The sequence below is a fragment of the Pollicipes pollicipes genome, unplaced genomic scaffold (assembly GCF_011947565.3).
Source record: "Pollicipes pollicipes isolate AB1234 unplaced genomic scaffold, Ppol_2.1 Scaffold_4295;HRSCAF=5057_pilon_pilon_pilon, whole genome shotgun sequence".
NCBI lineage: Eukaryota > Metazoa > Arthropoda > Thecostraca > Pollicipedomorpha > Pollicipedidae > Pollicipes > Pollicipes pollicipes.
The window spans coordinates 18202153-18222777 of NW_023596461.1; the positions used below are offsets into that span (position 1 = coordinate 18202153).

Consider the following 20625-nt stretch of genomic DNA (forward strand, 5'->3'; position numbering starts at 1 on the left):
CCCCTGTTCGGGTTCCGCCCACCTGTCTGCCACTTCGTTACCCACCCAGCGGGGCGCCGGACATGGCAAGCTGGTGCTTACACGCAGAATGTAAACATCGTTGGAGGCAAACATAGATGACGTCATTGCACTGGCCACCCTCAGAAACCCCCTATAGTATATTTTCATCGTCCTCGTAAACGTACCTTGACATTTTTCTCGGGCCCGCCAGGATGGTGTCTGGTCACACGCCGGCCGGAGTCACTAAGCTAGGTCTTACAAGCATGTGTGTGTGTGTGTGTGTGTGTGTGTGTGTGTGTGTGTGTGTGTGTGTGTGTGTGTGTGTGTGTGTGTGTGTGTGTGTTTGGGTGCGTGTGTGTGTGCGTGTGTGTGTGTGTGTGTGTGTGTGTGTGTGTGTGCGTGTGTGCGTGTGTGCGTGTGCGTATGAGTATCAAACAGTGCGAGAATGTTGACACGCATTGGGCCCCCATCGAGCTAACCTTTCTGCCAACAGGTTCCCAGTACCCAGGGTGGCCAGGCGTCTTGGTCGAGGAACCTGTCGATCGCCCCTTCCGGAGATGAGTACGATGAAAAGGATGATCCGCAGCTGGTAGAGAACAATATGGTATCGGAAGTTGATGCACAGGTGAGCGAGACCTACGGCTGACGGAAATGCTGTAAGACGGTATAAATTCACATCTTACACCTTTGCTCCCAACCGTTCAAACTACAACACAGGCTCATGTTTGCGGGACAATGACGACAAACATGGACACAAATCCATGAATCGGACCGTAAAATGAGTGAAAGAGACCAAGTGGAGACTAAAGAGGCCAAAAAAGTCCAAGCGGACACAACGCAGCGAACACCGCGCACCTCATCGTGCAGCTGCTCATCTGAGATGCGCCCCCTCATTTCAGGTGATATACGCACTGTTCGATGAGTACAGTGGGCAGCTCGAGGTGCTGGGGAAGGTAATCGCCGCGCCATACATCAAGGACCATGTCGATGAGACGGAGACGCTGCGTCAAAGGTAATGCGAAGCCGCTGGCATAGACGGAGTTCACCGATCTAAGTTGAGCTGTGCCTAAATGCGGCATGGCTTGCTCATAGCATACGTCAAACGGGATCTTAAATCATTGAACTTTCGACATCACAGCACCACATATTTACCAAAGCCACCTGCAGGACTCATCCTTTTTTATTAAAGATTTGATCCGAACCTTTTGAATGGATGGATTTCTGGGATCAGAGCCCGCGCTTAACAGTGCTTTTTGTGTGAGCTACCCCTACCCCCCACCACCCGATCGCGCAATTCCATGTCAACGGCAGAATTTGGTGGCGAAGGCTTAACAAACCGCAACGGTCGGCACGGTCCGTCCTGCCCTCTGACGTCATCTGAGTATTATCGTGGTCGCTGCACCCGCCGCAGGCCATGCCTGTCAAGGGCGAATAGCGAGCGTCTGCAGCGACTCGAACCCACCCCGCCACGGGTGGGTGAATCGGAATGTAGGCGCTCTAATGAACCGAGCCATCGGGACGGACTCCACCCATGGGGACCAAGGCATTGCTTTCTGCATCATTCCAGTCGTAGAGGAAGACATTGTCGAACTGAGTGTGTATACCTGATGCGGATGAACGGCGCGTTCAGCCGCATGGTCCCATTGAACCTGGTGGGATATCTGAGCTCATTGGACACCGGAGCACGTTGCCGAATATCTGAGAACAGTGCCGCTCCAACTGGTCAGCTGGACGTGCGGCCAGCAGGGCTCGCACATCGGGACCGCTGCATGGCGCTGCTCGTAACCGATCACCCTGCATCCGGCCAGATTTCGGAGGCAGGAGGACGAGCCCCTCAAAATACGCGGCACACATGGCGAGAACATGGTGCCAGCCAGCCCTCATCTGATGAAAATACAGGCCGATAGGGCCTACCTCAGCAAGGTCAGCTGAAGCCAGCACTGGTGAACAATTATGTCTGTCATAAGCTGTTCATTGATCGAGCAGACGGCCGATGAAATGGCGATGTCCATCTCTCCGAACGCAACGGGACACTGAAACACGACCAGAGCGCAGGCAACTAACTACTGTAAATAACGATGTCATAAATGTCTTAAACCGTATGGGACGATATCAAAGTGCATTTAAAACGTTGATAGCATTGTACCTCTTAACGCGTCATGTTTCCGAAGATTTCACGGGCATTTGGGTAATGTCACGTACTTTGGTGCGCCAATGACGTCACACCACCGCCGCACGCCTGACGCCAACAGCCACAGTGCAGTAGCGCACGCAGCACACCTAGTGTCACGTGACCGCCGAGCCCCCCGTGTCATGCCCGCAGGCGATCGAGCGCGTGATGAAGGCGTTGCGCCGAGAGAGCTCGCACCTGCCCCTCCTGGAGACGGTGGAAGCCGAGGGCGCCCGCAGACAGGAGTTCGTGGTCATCGAGGTCAGGGGGAGGGCTGCAAGGGAGATGATGCATTATTGACGGTAGTGATGCGCGAAAGTTTACCAGATTTAAGTACGTGCCCGCGAAAGGGCAAGGTGCTGGTATGGAATGCAAAGATTGGGTAGATTATTAGGGTCGTTAAACCGAAATGTAATTTCGGCACTGACTTGGGTAAAGAGACTAAGGTTTCCGAAATTTTAAGGTCATTTTCTGTTGAGGCACGGAGGCGTTGAGGTTACACTCCTTCTTAAATTTATTCCTCGTGTGATGAATATCAACATAGAAATCTAGCTAGCATAACATCCTGTCAAATCTTCCCCAAATTAATGCGGCAATACGCATAACCTAGATTCCGTCGTGCAGAACAGCATGCTCACGTGGGCGTTGGTCACCCTCAGGAAGATGCCATCGCGAACTCCAAGAGCATTACCGCGCTGCAGGAAGAGATAAGAGAGTTGAAAGTATCCATGACAAAGGAGATAACGGATCGCGACAACCGAATATATGAGCTGCGGGTGAGCGTAGGGCAGTGCTCGCGGAAAACGCTGTCGGCCAACAGTAAAGGATGAGCTCGATGTTCAAAACGGTCACATGCTGGGGAACAAGCAATGGGGACATTTCTAACACCATCATCCCGCTCTAAACGCAATTATGTCTTACTCCATGATCCAGCCGTGTTGTTTACGATTGTCAAAAATTTCTAATGTGGCGTGTTTCTTGGCAGCCCGCGCCACAGCGCAGCCCGCAGAATGTCAGTCCCTGTCACTCCAGTGACCCCTCGCGGGACCGATTCGCGCCCCTAGGATGCCAGAGGGCAGCCCGCAGGATATCAGCCCCTGTGTCACCCCAGTGACCCCTCGCGGGACCGATATCGCCTCCCAGGACGAGCTGCAGGAGGTGCTCGCCCGCACCGGCATGGAGGTGCGCTACACGGCGGCATCGTCGCGGGCGCGGCTCGCCTCGAACGAGGGTCAGACAGAGCAGAAGCGCTTGCTGAAACGCAACCAGGCTGAAGGCGCGCGCGTGGAGTGCGACTACGAGACGAGGGTCAACACCGAAATTGAGAGCCACCTGCGGGACGCCCTGGATGTGAGGAGGGGCCGGGCAACCGCCAGATGGTGGGTGGGGGTGGGGCACACCAGGTGGTGACTGTTGCAAGATTTGCCAGGTAGTTACTGGGCGTGGGAGCAGTCAGGTAGTGGGTGAGGGTGGGAGACACCAGGTGGTGGCTGTGGCACGGATGGTGGTGGGTGAGGGTAGAAGCCACCACGTGGTGACCGTAGCACGGACTTGCCAGGTATTTGCTGGGAGTGAGACCAGTCAGGTGGTGGGTGACTGTCGTTTGGGGGTTGCAGGATTGGCGGCTGAAAGGATGTAAAGCTACCAGGAGGTAAACCATCGCATAACGACAAGGGAAACGGGCGGGCATCACAGCCGGGGCATCATGGACAATCGAAATGGACGAGGCAAAAGCGTGCAGTTGGACGCACAGCATGTGCTTCTGGAAGTACGAGAGGATACGGGAGGCGTCAGATTGCTAACAGTCAGTAAGATAATAGTATTGTGATGGGGCGTCGTGTGAATAACGTATGGTAAATTGCTACCCAGGAGCTGGACGATATGCTTGACAAGAGGCTGACCAAGTTTGACGTCGACACCGACACCAAGGAACGTGAGCTTAGCAGCCTCAAATATCAAAAACAGGTGAGCTGCTTGCAACCAAAGGAAATGCTTGACATTTGAAGATATTGAAAGACTTCTATAGAGAACACAATTTCTTTGTTCACTAAATAAGCTCATCGATGCGGCATTGTTGCATTACGTTAGCGTACTTTTCACAACATTGATTGAGAGCCAGATGACGGCCGATGTCTGGAAATCTTGTTCACGAACGCTAGATATGAGCTTCTCGGCCATCACGTTTTGCTTGGCCTTGATGGCCGTACGGCTTATGAAATGGCAGGATTTGAATGCAGCCATGAATGCACAGGTGACCTTAAAATGCTCATCCTGTAATGGTGTGCTGCAAATGCCGCAACCTGACTGTCACGTTTCCTGCGGTGGTGCGGCCAGCAAAACTTCCAGGCGCTGTGTGACGTGAAGGATAAATACGCAAACTACACGCGAGTTATCGCCGAGGACGACGAGGAGCTGCGGCTGGAGGAGGAGCGGATCAAGGAAGAGGAGCGTAGGGAGGCCGCAGCCATCGTCATCCAATCCTACTGGAAGGGTTATAAGGAGCGAAAAAAGCTAAAAAAGAAGCTCAGGAAGTTGAGACGGGCAGCAAAGAAGGCCAAAAAGGCTGGGAAAGGTGCGGCAGCGAGCCCAAAACCCAAGAACAAAAACAAGAAGAAAAAGTAATCGGTCATGGTCTGCTTGTAGTATATTCTCGAGGACATGAGATGTTCATGCACTCCTTTTTGCGTGACAGTTGCATAAGCCCACAATAAATAATATCGCGTACACCTCGTTTGCACACTCATACATCCCGCAGCGCGTAACAGCCAGTGAACTGGCATACCACACGGCAGGCACTGTCACTGCACATCAGCCAAGGCGAGGCCGTCGTCCACGCGACGTCCTCTCGCTACACGCTGTCTCGCCGCGCGGTCGGCGCTGGCGGCTCACCCCGCCGGTCGGCCGCAGGGTCAGGAGGCGCCCAGCCGGTCGGCGGAGAGCGCCGCCCGCTCGGGGTCCATTTTGTGCAGCATGAAGTGCCCCTGGACGGCGGCGGCGCTGAGCGGCCGGCCCAGCTGGCCGGCGGCTGCCACGAATCGCTCCGCGGACGCCGTCTCGCCCGGGTAGAAGCGCAGGAAGAGCCGGCGCAGCTGGTGGGGCGTCACGTGACCCACGTGCTCCTTGACGTCGACGCGGCCGGGCCGGATCAGGGCCGGGTCCAGTCTGCGGACGGGAAGGGGAGATGGGAGAAGGGAGGGTCGAGCACGAGGTCGGCGAGCAGGGGCAGAAAAGCTATCTCGGCGCGGTCACGGAGTAAGCAGCGCGGAATGGATCATTTCCTGTGTGAGACAAATGCTTATCTCCCCAAGAGAAACGAAAGATGATGTTTTGAAAAGGCATTTGAAGCCCACGGACAATTTCTTAAAGCCTAAACGCACAGCACACAATAATCTAAATATACATACGCACGCACGCACGCACACACTCACAAACACACACAGACGCACACATACACGCACACGCAGACGCAGACGCACACGCACACGCAGATGCACACGCGCACACACACACACACACACACACACACACACGCACACACACACACACACACACACACACACACACACACACACACACACACACACACACACACACGCACGCACGCACGCACGCACGCACGCACGCACGCACGCACGCACGCACGCACGCACGCACGCACGCACGCACGCACGCACGCACGCACGCACGCACGCACACTATCGAGAACAAAGGTTCATCACCAGCTCACCTGTCCAGGTAATTGGTGGTCATGAACACGATCCTGGCCTCTGTAGAAGCCACGCCATCCAGGCAGTTCAGCAGGCCGCTGAACGTCACCCGCGACAGACCCTCGTAAGCCGCGCGGGTCTGAAGCGAACACCCCACTGAGTTAGCTGGCGAAGGTCACAGTTCACACAGCATATTTCCCGTCAAAGGCATGCAGCTCACTGAGCCATGTTAGTGCTAACATTTGCCATTGCCTATATCCTGCTCAGTTGTGGGCGAATACTGCAGACAAAGACCCCGTTCCAAGCCTCGGGGCATTAACGCTAAATGCAAGCCTATCTCCAGGACAACTTGGTGCGGTTGACGATCAGATCCGGTTTGCTGTCCATGCCGCCAGGTGGGTCCGTGTCCGACACTCTTTGCTCTGCCCGCCCTTAACCAGCAGCCCATCTTAACAGCCACGCGTGCGGTGTCCTGTCATTAAACCGTTGTTCCTTCGCCCTCTCTGATTGCCCGCGTCGGGGCCGTCCCTCGCCACCCGCCGGAGCCGCTCAAACGGCCGGCTCTACCGTCCCGCGCCAGCACGCCGTGCGCCGGCGTCTCACCTGCGCCGTGTCCTCGCGGCTGACGAACGCCGCGTCTACGTCCTCCAGCAGCACGATGCTCTCGGTCGGTGCCACGGCCAGCAGGTGGTGCAGCCGGTCGTCGCTGAGGCCGCGCTCCGACAGGTTCAGGACGCAGATGCTGAAGCCGAGCTCGCCGGCCAGCGCCGTGATGAAGGACGACTTGCCGCAGCCGGGCGGGCCGTGCAACAGGTAGCCGCGCCGGTACGGGATGCCTAATAGGGGAAGTCAGCCTCGGGTCACGGGTGTCCGATGAAGGGATGCGAGTGCCTGGCCGCCTGGCCGACGTTACAGGGAACATGGGGTCAGCCCAGCACAATGGCTGGTGTTGGATACAGCTGAGCACAAAGACGCAAGGAAGATCTAGCATACATATGATGGCTACATTTCTTGTGACTGATCGAGGAAAGCATTGGGTAAATGCAAAACGATCACCTAGACATCCTGAGCATCGACGCGTCTTTAACGCCGCAACAGACGGAGCCAGAGTGGATTCTGAACCCACCTATTTTCTGGTAGCAGGCCAGGCCGACTAGCGTGCCCACCTCAGTACTGGTACCAAGACAGGCTGACTTTTACACTCACCTCTTTCCTGGTACTAGGCTGGGGTGGCAGTAATACCCACTTTTGCTTTTGCACCAAACTGCACTTGTGTTCTACACAATACGCACCTCTGTCCTGGTACCAAGCCGGATTATGTCGAAACTCGTTCACGTCGGCCAAGATTCGCTCCGCGACGTTTTCATCGAGCACGACCGAGTCGATAGGCCGCCGTCGCCGCGGGTGCCCGAACTGGCGCCACTCGGAGCCTGCTGCTGTGTACATCAGTGTCTTGCCCTGGTTCTCACGCAGAGCCATCTGACGTGCTGCAGGTGACAGGTGAGGTATCATTCATTTCAGGGAGCTTGCTGCTTTCATGGTCTGCAGAGGGTCTCCAGACCCTAGCTAAGGAAGCCTTGGCCAATTCGAATGATGGTTTTCAACATAATGTGAGCTTTGTTGAAGGCAATACTTGGGCCAAGAAATGATTAATGCAAGTTAACAGGTTACACAACAGTGGATACCTAAAGGAAATGGCACATTTATCAATGCACTTATATAACTGAGATCTTGAGGTTATGTAGAAATAACCAATATCTTGGCTGCAATGCATCACACTAATCTATTTGTTAAATGCTGTTAACACCTTAGTTGGTGAACAGGGATTACCTTCTTCAAGCATATCAAAGTAGATCTGCTTGTTTCGTCCCAGTGCAGTTAATGTGACTGTTTCCCATGGAACACCCATGTGCAGATCTAAGGTGTGCTGCTCCCTGTTCCGCTCAACACGAATCCATGTGCTGTTGTACCTGAGGTGAGTTTCAAATGCAACTGTTAGAACATCATATACATCCATTGGAAATGCTTTTATACAAATATTTGATCAATAATATCAGTTGTCTCTACTAAGCTAGTATTAAATGGCAGCTTATGCAGGCCTTATGCACAGCTTGCTCCAACACTGGTCAGCAGGAGGTCCACTCACTATATAGGAAACCAATGCAACATTAGTGCAGTGTGCTTAGGTTGCTGTCTTATGCACAGAACTCAGGGCAGGTGAAATTGAGTTAAAAATTTTAACTAGCTCCACGCAGTAGATGTCTAGCGAGCATTTGATACATTTGCCTAAAACTACCTTCATGTCTTAATAACAAAAGGTTCGGATCAAATATTTAAAAAAACAAAATAAAATAAGCTGCTGAAACATGGGCTCTCTACATGGTGAAATTGGTGCTAAACATGCACTGAAGTCTGACTCAAATTTACAGTACACATGTGCTCAATTTTTTGCTGCAATAGGGCTGCTGAGCAGAATAGGATAATATGTGCTCTTTGCAATCTAGTTACAGCATAACCCGACAAATTTGAAGGTCATGAAACAAAGCCACTCACCAAAGGAAGTGAACACCAACACTTGGAATAAAATCATAGTTAGTAGTAACTTTACCACTATCATGTTGCTTGTAGGTTGTTTCAACACTTAGATGCTGTGTTTGCTTGGCTGCTTTATTTGTCATCCACTGAAGGAGCCACTGATAGCTTTTATCCCTGCATGGAACCTCCAGAGTCATCATGTAGTGTCTTCTAAACAAGATCATACCGACTTGGGAGCCCTTTCTCAAAAGTGCTGCTCCTGCGCCCACACCAAATAGGCCGAATCCCGCCCCGAAGTATGGGTTGTCGGACAGTGATGATATGAGGGAGGGGAATGGCATGTTTACTCAAAAATTGAGCAGTTTACACCTAGGAAAGTTTTTACTTTCAACAGGCCTTGGCAAAGATTCTTATATTGATGTAAGAAATGAAGTGGCTCACAGAGAACGCCCCAAAGAGAACAACCAAAATACCATCGCCTTGTTACTCGTCGCCCCAACGCTGTGTTGTGACTACTATAGTATGTATTACTAGCGCCATGACTGAGGACGTCGGCGAATGACCAACAGCTGATTATAAGCCTGTTCGTTGAAATGATCGCGTGTACGTGGAAAAAGATTTAAACCATGCATTTTATGATTTATAAACTATAAAAGCTCCATCAATGTTGCATTTTTTTAGCACAGTATAGTTTTCTCCCTTTCAATAAATTTGAAAAACCCATATACTTCAGAAATGACTGGAGTCATCATGTTCGAAGACAGCCTGCATTTACCCAAAAACTATATTTAATTAAAAAGATAGACAAACCAAATGAACCATTTTTGAAGGTGGAAACTAAGTAAACACGAGCCAGTATAACATTTTTTTAATTTTTCAGGTGTTTTGTTTTGTTCGTTTTATGATCATCAAACAAGAGCGTTGATTAATTGTGACCAAATTATCGTGCCAAATACAGCGCGAATGCTTCACACCCGCACATCTGGAGGCTGCGCGTGTTGAGCGCTGTGTTGTCAATGCCTTTTCCTGGATCGGTGGTTGTGTCGTGGGGCGACGTGTCGTAATAAGTGGTATCAGGGAAGATTGCTGTTGATTTTTTATCTGCGAGTCGGGACACATTTGAAGATCATTTGGTTGCTGTACAGTCTTGTTAAAATCACTTTAATTTAAAATGGAAAATCCTGCGTCGCCTGGAATGGACAAGCCAGTGACAGCGCCGTCGCAGTCTGCTCCCAGACTGGGAGTGATTGTTGCCATTGTTGCCGTGATTCTCAGCACAAGTAAGATGTTGAATCCTCATCTTGTCATATAGGCAGCAACATAATGTTCCTGTGGTCATGGCATGTGTTCGCAAATGTGTCACATTTATTATATGCATGCTAAATATGTTTCATGTTTGGCAAGTATTCAGCTGTCCATCCCCCATTACTCGGTTGTTAAGAGTGTGTGCCTTCCAATCCACCTGTGGTGAGATGGGTTTGAGCAGTTTAAGTTGCTTTGATTTTCCCCTGACAGGTATGATAGGGCCAGTAGTAGTAGATTGGTGACATGAGCAGGTAGGATGGACTGTGTTAAACATTGTGCCATTCGACTTTTGCCTTCAAGTTTGATGATGGGCATATGATGGATGATGGGATGATGATGGGACGGGCATTATAGAGGTGCACAATCTGATAGTAGCAGTCAGGGTGCACACAATGAGCACTGCTTGGAATGAATGTTGATCCCAGAAATTCATTCATTCTAAATACTCAGAATGAAGCTTTTGTAAAATAGTCATTATCTTTTCTAGCAGGAACACCACCAGGGGTACCTGGCATTGTGCTACCCACCTGATGTTAAGTGGTCTTCTGCAAGTGACTATTTATTATGTTTTCAAGCTACCATCCATGAAGCATGCTAATTCACATAGAACATTGCATAAATAGCCAGCTATGAGTTAACAGAGTTGTGCCTTGATGAAGCTGCAATGATGTGCAGGATTCCAAATTGAGGTAACAATATTTTTAATTATCACATATTGCTGGTGGATGCTATCATAAAATGCAGAGCTATAGGCCTGATAATTTTCATGGTCAAATGGTTTTGGTTTAAATAATCTGTGTTTGAGTTCCACTCTGAAAAGCATGATCACACACTTATTGATCCATCCTTTTGGGTGGTAAGTGATTGATGGGTTTGATTGGTTTCCATTGGTGAGTTTGGTCAGTGCATTTTTTGCCTTCCCTGTGCTGTTGCCGTAGCATCTTCATCTTCTTTTAATGCTGATGCATAGCAGCAATCTTTAATCTTTGCTGTTAATTTATCCTACCTCCTTAAGGTCATCAAATGGTGTGAGAATTAAGATAATGATACAATATTGCAGCAAAAGCCTATCTGAACAAGCAGAACAATGTATGCAGTACAAGCTTTCCAGTATTGTGTCTGACACTGCAAAAAATATGTCATATTACTATATGACACTAAATGACATAACCATATATTGCTGCCTTCATGTTTTCTAAATGAACTATATCACTTGAAGTTGAGACACCATGCAGCAATCATCTTTCATATGTTCTACCCTAACTAAAGGCCAATTTTTTATGACATGAGCAAACTGACAAGGCTAGTTACAGAGGTTAACCAATCAGTATGCTGATTGTGATATCTTTCACATCTCTGTGTAGTCATATCTTTTGGTGATTTTAGAAATAATTGGTTTTGTGTTGAATGAACCTGGTAACATGCTTTACAGGCATGTGATAGTAACTCACTTATCTGCACTTTCAGTTCTTCTGTTCCTGCTGCTCAAACGTCGAGTTCGGCAGACAGCCATCTTGTTCATTGGTCTCTGTGACAGTGGCAAGACTCTGCTTCTCTCACATATTGGGCAGAACATGTACAAAGGCACACATACATCCATCGAGCCCAATGAAGCATCATATTCTCCTGATGGCAAGGTATGCAAATATGTTGTTCAAACTTTGATTGAGCTTTGATCTTTCTTGCCAAAAGATCTTTGGCATCAATATTTCTGTTAGTGTGGTCATAGCTGGCAGTTTTCCAGCACCTGCCATTTCATGAAAGGGAGCAGCCCTTCCTCTGCTAAGTTTCACAATGGAAAGGCAAAGAACTTGCTGGGAAATGATATTGTTGAGCGACGCTTTTGTTTCGTACGTTTAGAGTCGCGCTGTTCAGAAAGATATTGGTTCATCACTGATCGCGGTTACCAGCGTGTCGCCGACACGGCAGTCGGCGGCCAGGCCTGTCCGCGTCCGGCGAGTCCTCCACTGGCCGGGCGGACCAGCCGATGTCCGTCGCCCATTCTCTGGCCGTTCGCCGCGCTGGTGCAGCCCGTCTCTGATGCCGGCAGCGCCGACTGGAGCTCGTGGACGTGCCGGGCCACGATCGGCTGCGGCAGACCGCGCTCGACCGGTATAAGGGCGCGGCGCGCGGCCTCCTGTTCGTCGTCGACAGCACCACCGTGCAGAAGCAGCTGAAGGACGTTGCCGAGTACCTGTACACGGTGCTGACGGACCCGGTGATTGCCGCCCTGCAGCCGCCACTGCTGGTGCTCTGCAACAAGCAGGACCAGGCCATGGCCAAGGGCGCCGGTCTGATCCGCACACAGCTGGAGCGCGAAATGTGAGTACGGCCACGCGCCCCGGAAGTCAAGCATAGATAAAGTGGTTTAAGCAATGTCCTGAGTAGTAAGAAGTTGCCAATAACGATTTTCCGTGGGGAACTGAAGTTTTTAGGAGCTAGTTAATTCAGATAGATTTTTGTTCCCATACCGCAAAGGATATTTGAAAGGTTTCACTTGGCAGGAATCGTCATCCTTGCTTGGCTGTGACGCCATGTGATACAGCGCCACTTGGTCCTAGAGAAAACAGTCGCCAAAAACCCAGTTTTTTTTGGGGGGGGGGGGAGAGTGGTACAGGGTGAAACACAAACTTGTGTTGTTGATTGGAGTTTTAGGGCGTGCCGACTACTGTGGTCATTTTGCGGCAGGAACACAAACTTATACCGCATAGATAAAAGCAAGAGCCGTTTTAGCACACGCGACGAACCAAGGGCAGTGCTCGCACGTTGTGCAATAAAAAGATATCGTGTCGCGATTGCCCCTCCCTCTCACTGAGCCATGACCTTCATCTCCCACCTGATCGGCGGTGCTTTCACGCGGGCAATAGTCCTGAGGGAGACGCGGTGTGCATCGATGGTGGAGCATTCTCGTCCCATGCGCATGCGAACAGGCCTCGCCTCCTGAATCGCTTCGATTTCATGAAACTACGCGCGGCGCCTCCGTTCTGGAAGACGCTGATCTGTTTGATGCGAGTGAGCCGCTGTGAACGTCATGACTGCGCTGACTATTGCCAGTGGCTAACCGGCCCGTGGCCCGGTGTGTGGCAGCAACACGCTGCGCTGGACCAAGGCGTCCAGCCTGCAGGGCACCGACGAAGGAACGGCGTCGACGGCGGCGCTGGGCCGCGACGGCCAGGAGTTCGAGTTCGGCCACCTGCGCCAGCCGGTCGAGTTCGTCGAGGGCTCGTGCGGCGCCAGCGAGGACGACGAGCCGAGCCTGGAGCCCGTCCGGGCCTGGCTGAACATGCTGGCTTGAGCGGCCGCCTCCGCCGCCTCGACCGGCTCGCCGGGTCGCGGCGTTGTGTGACACGAGCGCTCGCGGAGAAGTGCGCGGAGAGATTCGTCTGTGGTTTGGAGGTGGTGAGGTCGGAGCACTGAAGAGGCGCCGGGCTGCGGGTGATGCTGCTAACACGGCGCCATACAGGATGATAGCTGTGGACCTTGCTCTGTGCGACGCTTTCCATGCTGCGGTCGTTTGTGCTTCTCATGGGTGGTTGGTTGTTTTGGGTTGGAATGAATTGGTGTTGCTTTGTGCCTGTCTCTTTTCTCTTTACGGTGACCAGATTTCACACCATCAACGTCTCCCTCCAAGTGCGTTTTGATCTTTGGAATGCTATGCATATTTCCAAACAGGCCTCTCACTGGCAGCCCGGTCCTGGTCACAAGTCCGATTTGGTGACGTACTGATCTGTGAATGAGATTCACCTGACCATCGCCATTACATATTTCTTCGTGTATCAGTTTGCGGGATTTTCTCCCCTTTTATCAGTCATTTGTAGCCATTTTGTTGAGTCACGTCCTAAATAATTTTGGGGCTCACATTGAGAATACAAGTTGGAAGATTACGACGTCGCCGGGTATCGCGGTTTCGGCACCTAGTACCTTCAAACAGACAAAGCAGCGACATGTATATGGCCAGAATTCGCTGGTTAGGGTTAATTACGACAGCAAACGATGACGTGCGTGTTTCTACGTAATGTTAAACGTGAACACCTACATTAACACGTGGCGCAGTTGAAGCCCGTACCGGAATGCAGTATTGTTGATCCCTTACATTTTCATCAGCTGCGTGCGAGTTTGGTTTCATTCGAACGCGTTGGGTTTTCCGGGGCCGTGACAAGCAAGCTGGATGACATTGATCTCGCGCGATTTCGTAAGGGAGTTGGCTCGGTGGTTTCGAAATAAACTGCATTTTCGACGTGTCCTATTTTGCCATGAAGCGATGCGCGACCAGGGGCCAGTCTCGACATATTCGTGCTTTATTTCAACTGGGAATATCACCGTCACATGAGACTGAAAATTCCACCGCAGAAACAGCAACATGCTGCTGAACCGAGTTCCTTCATGTACAAGGGCAGCAAAGCGATAGCGCTCTGCAATCCGCAGTCAATTTTTGAAGATCGCTGGATGGTGAAATTGATTTTTCAGCATATGTGGGCACCATACGTATTCAAAGTAAACAAAATGGCAGTGTTAGAGCGCTATCGATGGTCAGTATCACAGATATTCGAGGATGGTAGAGGCATCCTGCCACGCCACAACTTCGGCTTGGATTTCCTCTTTCTTTTTCCGTTGAATCTTCTTAATCTCTTCCTCTAGTCTGAAACCAGACCTGGGGAAGATTGCGTCGTTCTTGCCCAGCTTGAAGCACGGACAGAGGTCATTCAGCCCGTCCCCCACATAAACCACACGCCCATATTTCTTCCTGCCCGTCCCTGCCATGCGATCCACGTGCATCTTGAGCGCGTCGCCCTTGCAGAGATTCTTCTCGCAGATGTCACACGCCGTCTGCTCGGTAAACGGCGTCACCACCAGGCGTCCATCCTCGTCGAAGTTGGCAGGATTAGTGAAGATGTGCGCGATCCGATCAAACACTCCATGCGTCTCCAGGATGTGCTGGATAAACACAGCGTTGGAATCCGAGATAATGATGATATCATAGTTTTCTGGAACATTATACAATAACGTGTCCATACCTGGTGCCAGCTTCATGGAGGCCAAACAGTCAAGGATCTGTTTTGGTGTGCACCCTTGTTGGTGTAAGTAGTCGAAGACATCCTGCATCAGGTGAGTCCAAAGTTTTTCACCATGTGCACTGCTGATTGAGTCTGGAATTTTCCCATTTTCTCCTAGTTTCCATACAAAGGTATCTGTATTTTTATCAACCACTGTGTGGTCAAAGTCCAGTACAAGCAGGCAGGCATCTGGTGACTTGTTGGGTGCAGCCTTCCTGTGCTTGCTGCCTCCTGCTTTTGATTTTTTCATTCAGGCACCTGTGTGAGCACAGAACTATTAGCGTAGTTGGGTGAAATCAAGCAGCCACATGTGTTCAAATCACATATGTGGTATGAACATGAAAAAATTATATTGATATAATGTAGCTGAAGGGAAAGGACCTTTTATCTCAAACATGGTTTGATTATGATCACCAAAATGCTGGAATAACCAGCTCACATAGTTCTAAATTTTAGCACATGGCTGTCAGCAGCACTTGAACAAATTAAAAGGATAATGTTTAAATGGTTGGCAGAATAATCCTGGGGTGTAGTTTCTCATTTAGTTAAGGGCTTTCAGTGCCTTCCCCCTAACTAAATAAGAATCCCCTCTCCACTTGAGTGGAAAGTGAACCAAATGGTGGAAAAACTGACTTGTTGGTGTCTTGAGGGTATGTTGCATACATTTTTCAACAATTAGCCCCAGTCCCTTCTTCCAATTCATTTTGTGGACCTTTGCCCTAGAGTCAAACACAAACTTATCTTGTTTATTTTCTCACAGATTTGATCCAGGCTTTGGGAGGATAAAACCTGTATACACATTATGGTTACTTCTAGGAACCTATCATGACTGTCCTATATGGAGCTGCCCGGAAAGAATTCCATTAGGAAACATTCAAAGGCATTACCTTTCAGGTCAGCAACTACGCCTGCTGACGTAATTCTGATCGAACAGCACGGGAAAATAATTTGAACAGTTTAAATACTAGACAGAACACGTTCACATGTCGCCCGTTAATCGCATCCTAGCAGCCCTGCTGCTGCCCGAGACTCCACTGCATAGCTCGGCCAACCATACAAGCTCTGCTGAGCCACCGCCCACCTATTTGCTTTCGTGGTTTTGTGTCGTGCCACTGCTCGTCATTTTAGCGCTAGAAATGACTTTTAAAGGAGGTCTTTCTCAAGAAGAATTGATTCCGAATAGTGTCAAATGTATCAAGTCCAAAAATTCCTGTGTAGCATGGTATATGCTCAAATATTTATGTATAGTTTTTAATTTTTTTGTTGAGGTGATAAAGAAAGGATTCAAATGGATTTTTCAGCCTAAAAGTGATGTTATGTAATGTAAGCGCAAACACAACTTGGCCTTGCGTAACAGCTACCCTGTCACAGTTTTCGGTCGCGCCGTGTGGTGTGGGAGCTCGGAGTTTAGCGGCGTGAGGGGTGGTGCGAAGTTTGCTCGTCCAATCCTTCTGTCTTTGGGCTATGAGTGTAGTAGCGGCAAAATCTGCTGTTCTTGCTGGCAGCTGTGGGCTAACATGCGGCAAAGCCTTGGTGAGTTATTGTAGTCTGAATTCGTGGAATCAGGTCAGCTTGTAATTGTGGCGTATATGAACCAATGCTCTGGAATTGTTCAGTGACGTTCTGCAGGGCATTAGACAGTTAGGGATATCCCATGCACGCTGTCAATGTCACTTTCATATTTTACAGACTGGCTCGTCAGTAGGTATGGCAACATCCAGTTACTACTACATATCATGTCAGGACAATTATGCAGGCGCTGAGATTGTATCATGAATAAGAAAATAGTTGTTCATTAGGGTGTTTTAATTTGAAGGTTTTTTACCTGTCATATGAGATGTGACAGGTAATGCACACACTACCAGGATTGTTAGCTGACTCTTGTTTGAGTATGGCCAGCAGTTATGTAACAGACCTGCACTCTAGTTGGACCAGAGTTTTGGTGGTGGCTATGATAGTCCCATTGTCTGCAACATATGCAAGCATTTCAGATGAAGTTGTCCTGTGTATCACTTGTTTTTTCATGCGTCCAGCATGCAGTACAGTTTTGTGCACCAAGATAGCAAATGGTAACTCGGGAGGCAAACTGATGATCTGAGAGGCAAGACTGCCAAACAATACCTAGGAAGCCCATAAAGCCTCATGGCTGAAAGGTCTCCCATGGCTTGGTATTGGTGATATCCCCAGCTGGAGTCTGGGAGGTAACTTACCATGTTGGGATGTCATTCTTATTTACTATGGAGGAAGACAGGACATTTTCTGAGAGGTTTTGTTTCCTGCAGCTGGCTGGCTTTTGTTTCATGTCTTTTCAAACAGATGGTTTTGATTTTAGCCCTAGTTTGGTGTTTAAAGCTTGCTCAAAACAGTTTTTGGGTAATAGATGCTTTCAGCCCAATGTCAACTCATACTGTTGGTTTCTGCTTTGTGAAGGCAATTGTTCCATTGCAGTTCCAACCATAGTTCACATCATCAATTTTGCCCATTGTTTCAACCCAGTATACCACAATTTTATTTATGTTACCAAGTGTTGTACCTGGCACCACATCAACTCAATCCATGTTATTTTGGTGACCACTCTAAACTTCTCTCTCCAACCATACTGCTATATTACATGCACAACATCATTCTCTGTACATAGCATTTCCCAGCATGGCAACAAAGCTCATAACCATTGAGTTAGTGGGGCTTGGTAGGAGGACAAGTGTTCTAGAGTGCCCCAAGCCATCAGTTGTAGGTAAGGTGGGGCACAAACCCTCTAGCCTCTTTGCAGCAGCTCAAAGAGGAGTATAGGGAGGACAAGGGACATATATACACAGCAATGACCTTGTCAGTCGGGAGCTAGGAGTTCACTGGCCCCTCATCTGCACCCCCTGCCTAACCTCGGCTCAGCCCCACCAAGGGTTGCTGCTGATTGGGCAGAGGTCAAGGCCACATGACTGAGACTGGCCCCCAGCGTGACAGTCTGGGTACTGCCATGATGAGTGCCAAGATGTGGGATGCATGGCACTGGCACATCCCTCACAACAGTGCACATGGGCACTGCATTGCAGTCTGGTATAACACATGCATACCTGTCTCTGAGCCAAAAACTGACCAGCTATTTTTGTGACCCATTTAGAACTTAGAGACCCAAGTACAAAAGGACTGGCTGTTCTTAGGACCAATTTAGAACTAATGCATAATATGTAATAGATAATATATTAGAGCCAATAGAAACCTAAACACAAGAAGACATCAGGCCAACAAAAAGCCACAAGAGCCCATTAAGGTTGGCTTATGTCAGGTGCTGCACATCATTAGCACTAATCCTACCACCTGACCTGCCTGAATTTAACTATAAATGTGACTGTTAGACTGATAGAACCTGGCTAAACAATTTCAAATGTTGTCAGGGAAGAAATTTGTGTAACTTTGTTTGGCAGTCTATTCCAATGATTTGCTTCTCAGACTAAATGCTGTCTGCCTCTTCATAGTGTGACAGCTATAGTTTATTTGGGAAGTAGTACACAGTTGAAGCAGACACTTGTTATGCAACACATTCAGAGGACTCATAAGCTGGCAGCTACACATACACAATAGTACTTTTGGGAGCCAGCACAAGGGCATGCAGCATGCAGCAACAAGAGTGACCATGGCCACATGCAGTAAGGCACCACCATGCAAGCCAATACAGCATGCAGCACCAATGACATGCTCACAATCACCAAGGCCTGCACATGCAAGACATCAGAATAGTTCAACTCCTGCCTTTTGCCTTTTGCTTATTGAAACTGGTTTCCTCTAAGTCTTGGCCTAATTTCCAGCACTCCTTGTAGACCTACCTTGTCTATCCCTTTTATGGTCATGAATACCTCTATCAGATCTCCTCTAAGTCTACAAGACTTCAGTGAATACGAATTCAAGGCTGTATGCCTATTCTTGTATTTTAATAGGTAAGGTAAGTTTGCCAATTGTATTCATCACCCTAGTTGCTTCTTGCTTTACTCCCTCCAGCTTTCCTATATCAAGCATATTAGTCAGCCTATTTATATCATCTGACAAGAGCTGGAAAATTAACTGGAATGTTGTGTTCATGCTTATGTATGAACAAGAAGAGTAGTCAGAGAAGTATTCCATTAAAGATGCTAACACATTTTCTCAACTACAGGGCAGATTTTGATCTCATACAACTGTTGTTGGCATAAAAGTGCTATCATTATTTCAAAACAGGTTTGTGTACTAGATTCGCCTTTGGTTTTGCATCAGGATTTCAACCCAGTCAGTTCAGCTTTGTCTTTAGGCTATCTGAAAATAAAGCTGCTGACTTTGTCTTGGCTTCATGTGTTTAAACTTTGAAACTATCAGCCCCAGTTTCAGTCTGACATTCACACTTCCACAGTGTACTGAGCCATCAGCTGAGCCGTATTTCAGTTCGGCAGCTCCGAACCGGAAATCACCAGCTTCAGCTCTCCATGCGATCACCACGTGAGTAACAGCTCCTGTGTCGCCAGGTGCGCGGCGCCCAGACAGCGGCAGCCGCCAGCCCGGCGTCCCAGCGGCGTGTCAAACAGTTCGCCATCTACCGCTGGAACCCAGACAAGCCCGGCGATAAGCCGCACATGCAGGTCAGGCGGGTGAACACCGTGTGCGCGGTACAGACCTGTCTAAGCCACACGTGCAGGTCAGGCGGGTGAACACTATGTGCGCGATACAGACGTGTCTAAGCCGCACATGCAGGTCAGGTGGGTGAACATCATCTGCGTGGTACAGACGTGTCTAAGCCACACGTGCAGGTCAGGCGGGTGAACACCGTGTGCGCGGTACAGACGTGTCTAAGCCACACGTGCAGGTCAGGCGGGTGAACACCGTTGTGCGCGGTACAGACGTGTCTAAGCAGCACGTGCAGGTCAGGCGGGCGAACACCGTGTGCATGGTACAAACGTGTCTAAGCTGCGAATGCAGGTCAGGCGGGTGAACACCGTCTGCGGGGTTCAGACGTGGCGAGGCAGCCGGTGTCCCATCGCCACTCGCGGTGGAGGTCAACAGCCGTCAAATGCCTTGCTTGTGGTGGCAAAATTCCGGCTTGTTGCTCTCACTAGCGCATGCGCGTAACGTTCTTTTCAATATGACGGAAGCAGGAGTGATCACCATCTGTGATAGTCTGGTGGCGCTCCGGTCGCGCGGCCTCTGGCTTCCTTTCGGCCTGCTGATGGGCAGCCTCCTCCCTGACAGACGTACGACGTGGACCTGAACTCGTGCGGCCCCATGCTGCTGGACGCGCTCATCAAGATCAAGAACGAGATGGACCCGACGCTGACTTTCCGCCGCTCTTGTCGCGAGGGAATCTGCGGCTCCTGCGCCATGAACATCGGGCGGCGTCAACACGCTGGCCTGTATCAGGTGAGGTGCACGCACACCCCGCCATACCGCGTGTACCGATTCAGCTTGGGCCTGGTGAATGCGCACGGGTCATCATGATAGGCCTATAATCATAGGTTAGGCCATGAATAGCGCGGCCAGTGTTGGCTTGATGCCGTGATAACCGATTTTCCCGGAGGAATCGTTCATTGTACGACAAGCCAGCCGGTTTAGTCATCCGGATTAGGTCACCAGGGGGTGTATGGTTTGGTTTGGTGATAGTGGAAGCACGTTTGACATGTGGAACAGATGTTCATCGCGTCTCCTAGAAATGCTCCGAGGATACGTGCCCTGATTCTGTCACTAAAACTGCGCGCTATATGCGTTGAATTCCTGCTGCCTCTTCGCAGCAAAATCGACACGAACTTGAGCAAGCCGACCAAGATCTACCCGCTGCCGCACATGTACGTCATCAAGGACCTGGTGCCCGACATGAACAACTTTTACGAGCAGTACC

At 49.8% G+C, this 20625-nt stretch overlaps 4 protein-coding genes and 1 pseudogene across 5 annotated transcripts in view; 3 read left to right on the forward strand and 2 right to left on the reverse strand.

The window, feature by feature from the left end:
* The window catches only part of LOC119097250 (dynein regulatory complex protein 9), an 86615-nt gene extending 81804 nt beyond the window's left edge, over positions 1–4811 (forward strand). The window contains exons 4-11 of the mRNA XM_037220299.1: positions 494–625; positions 900–1012; positions 1809–1923; positions 2324–2431; positions 2830–2946; positions 3314–3520; positions 4040–4135; positions 4505–4811. Of these exons, the coding sequence (XP_037076194.1) occupies positions 494–625; positions 900–1012; positions 1809–1923; positions 2324–2431; positions 2830–2946; positions 3314–3520; positions 4040–4135; positions 4505–4792 (1176 nt within the window). The 3' untranslated portion in view covers positions 4793–4811. The remainder of the gene's footprint in view (positions 1–493; positions 626–899; positions 1013–1808; positions 1924–2323; positions 2432–2829; positions 2947–3313; positions 3521–4039; positions 4136–4504) is intronic.
* Positions 4812–5058: 247 nt separating this feature from the next.
* On the reverse strand, positions 5059–8881 carry LOC119096782 (mitochondrial chaperone BCS1). Its single transcript, XM_037219707.1, has 6 exons — positions 8431–8881; positions 7708–7847; positions 7170–7364; positions 6481–6713; positions 5898–6016; positions 5059–5332 (listed from the first exon to the last, which is right to left on the reverse strand). The coding sequence occupies exons 1-6, from the start codon at positions 8751–8753 to the stop codon at positions 5080–5082; spliced, it is 1263 nt and encodes a 420-aa protein (XP_037075602.1). The 5' UTR covers positions 8754–8881; the 3' UTR covers positions 5059–5079.
* A 519-nt stretch (positions 8882–9400) lies between these two features.
* Positions 9401–13956, forward strand: LOC119096959 (signal recognition particle receptor subunit beta). The gene is made up of 4 exons (XM_037219962.1): positions 9401–9692; positions 11185–11354; positions 11768–12039; positions 12805–13956. Exons 1-4 carry the CDS (start codon positions 9584–9586, stop codon positions 13010–13012), a joined length of 759 nt encoding a protein of 252 aa, XP_037075857.1. The 5' UTR covers positions 9401–9583; the 3' UTR covers positions 13013–13956.
* A 43-nt stretch (positions 13957–13999) lies between these two features.
* On the reverse strand, positions 14000–15819 carry LOC119096958 (pyridoxal phosphate phosphatase PHOSPHO2). Of its 2 annotated transcripts, none has more exons than XM_037219960.1 (2): positions 15659–15819; positions 14000–15029 (listed from the first exon to the last, which is right to left on the reverse strand). In XM_037219960.1, the coding sequence occupies exon 2, from the start codon at positions 15019–15021 to the stop codon at positions 14254–14256; it is 768 nt and encodes a 255-aa protein (XP_037075855.1). In that variant the 5' UTR covers positions 15022–15029; positions 15659–15819; the 3' UTR covers positions 14000–14253. The 2 variants fall into 2 exon arrangements, with proteins under 2 accessions (XP_037075855.1, XP_037075856.1); XM_037219961.1 differs by lacking the exon at positions 15659–15819 and adding an exon at positions 15405–15580.
* Positions 15820–16132: 313 nt separating this feature from the next.
* Positions 16133–20625, forward strand: part of LOC119097251 (dynein regulatory complex protein 9-like) — a 32554-nt pseudogene continuing 28061 nt past the window's right edge.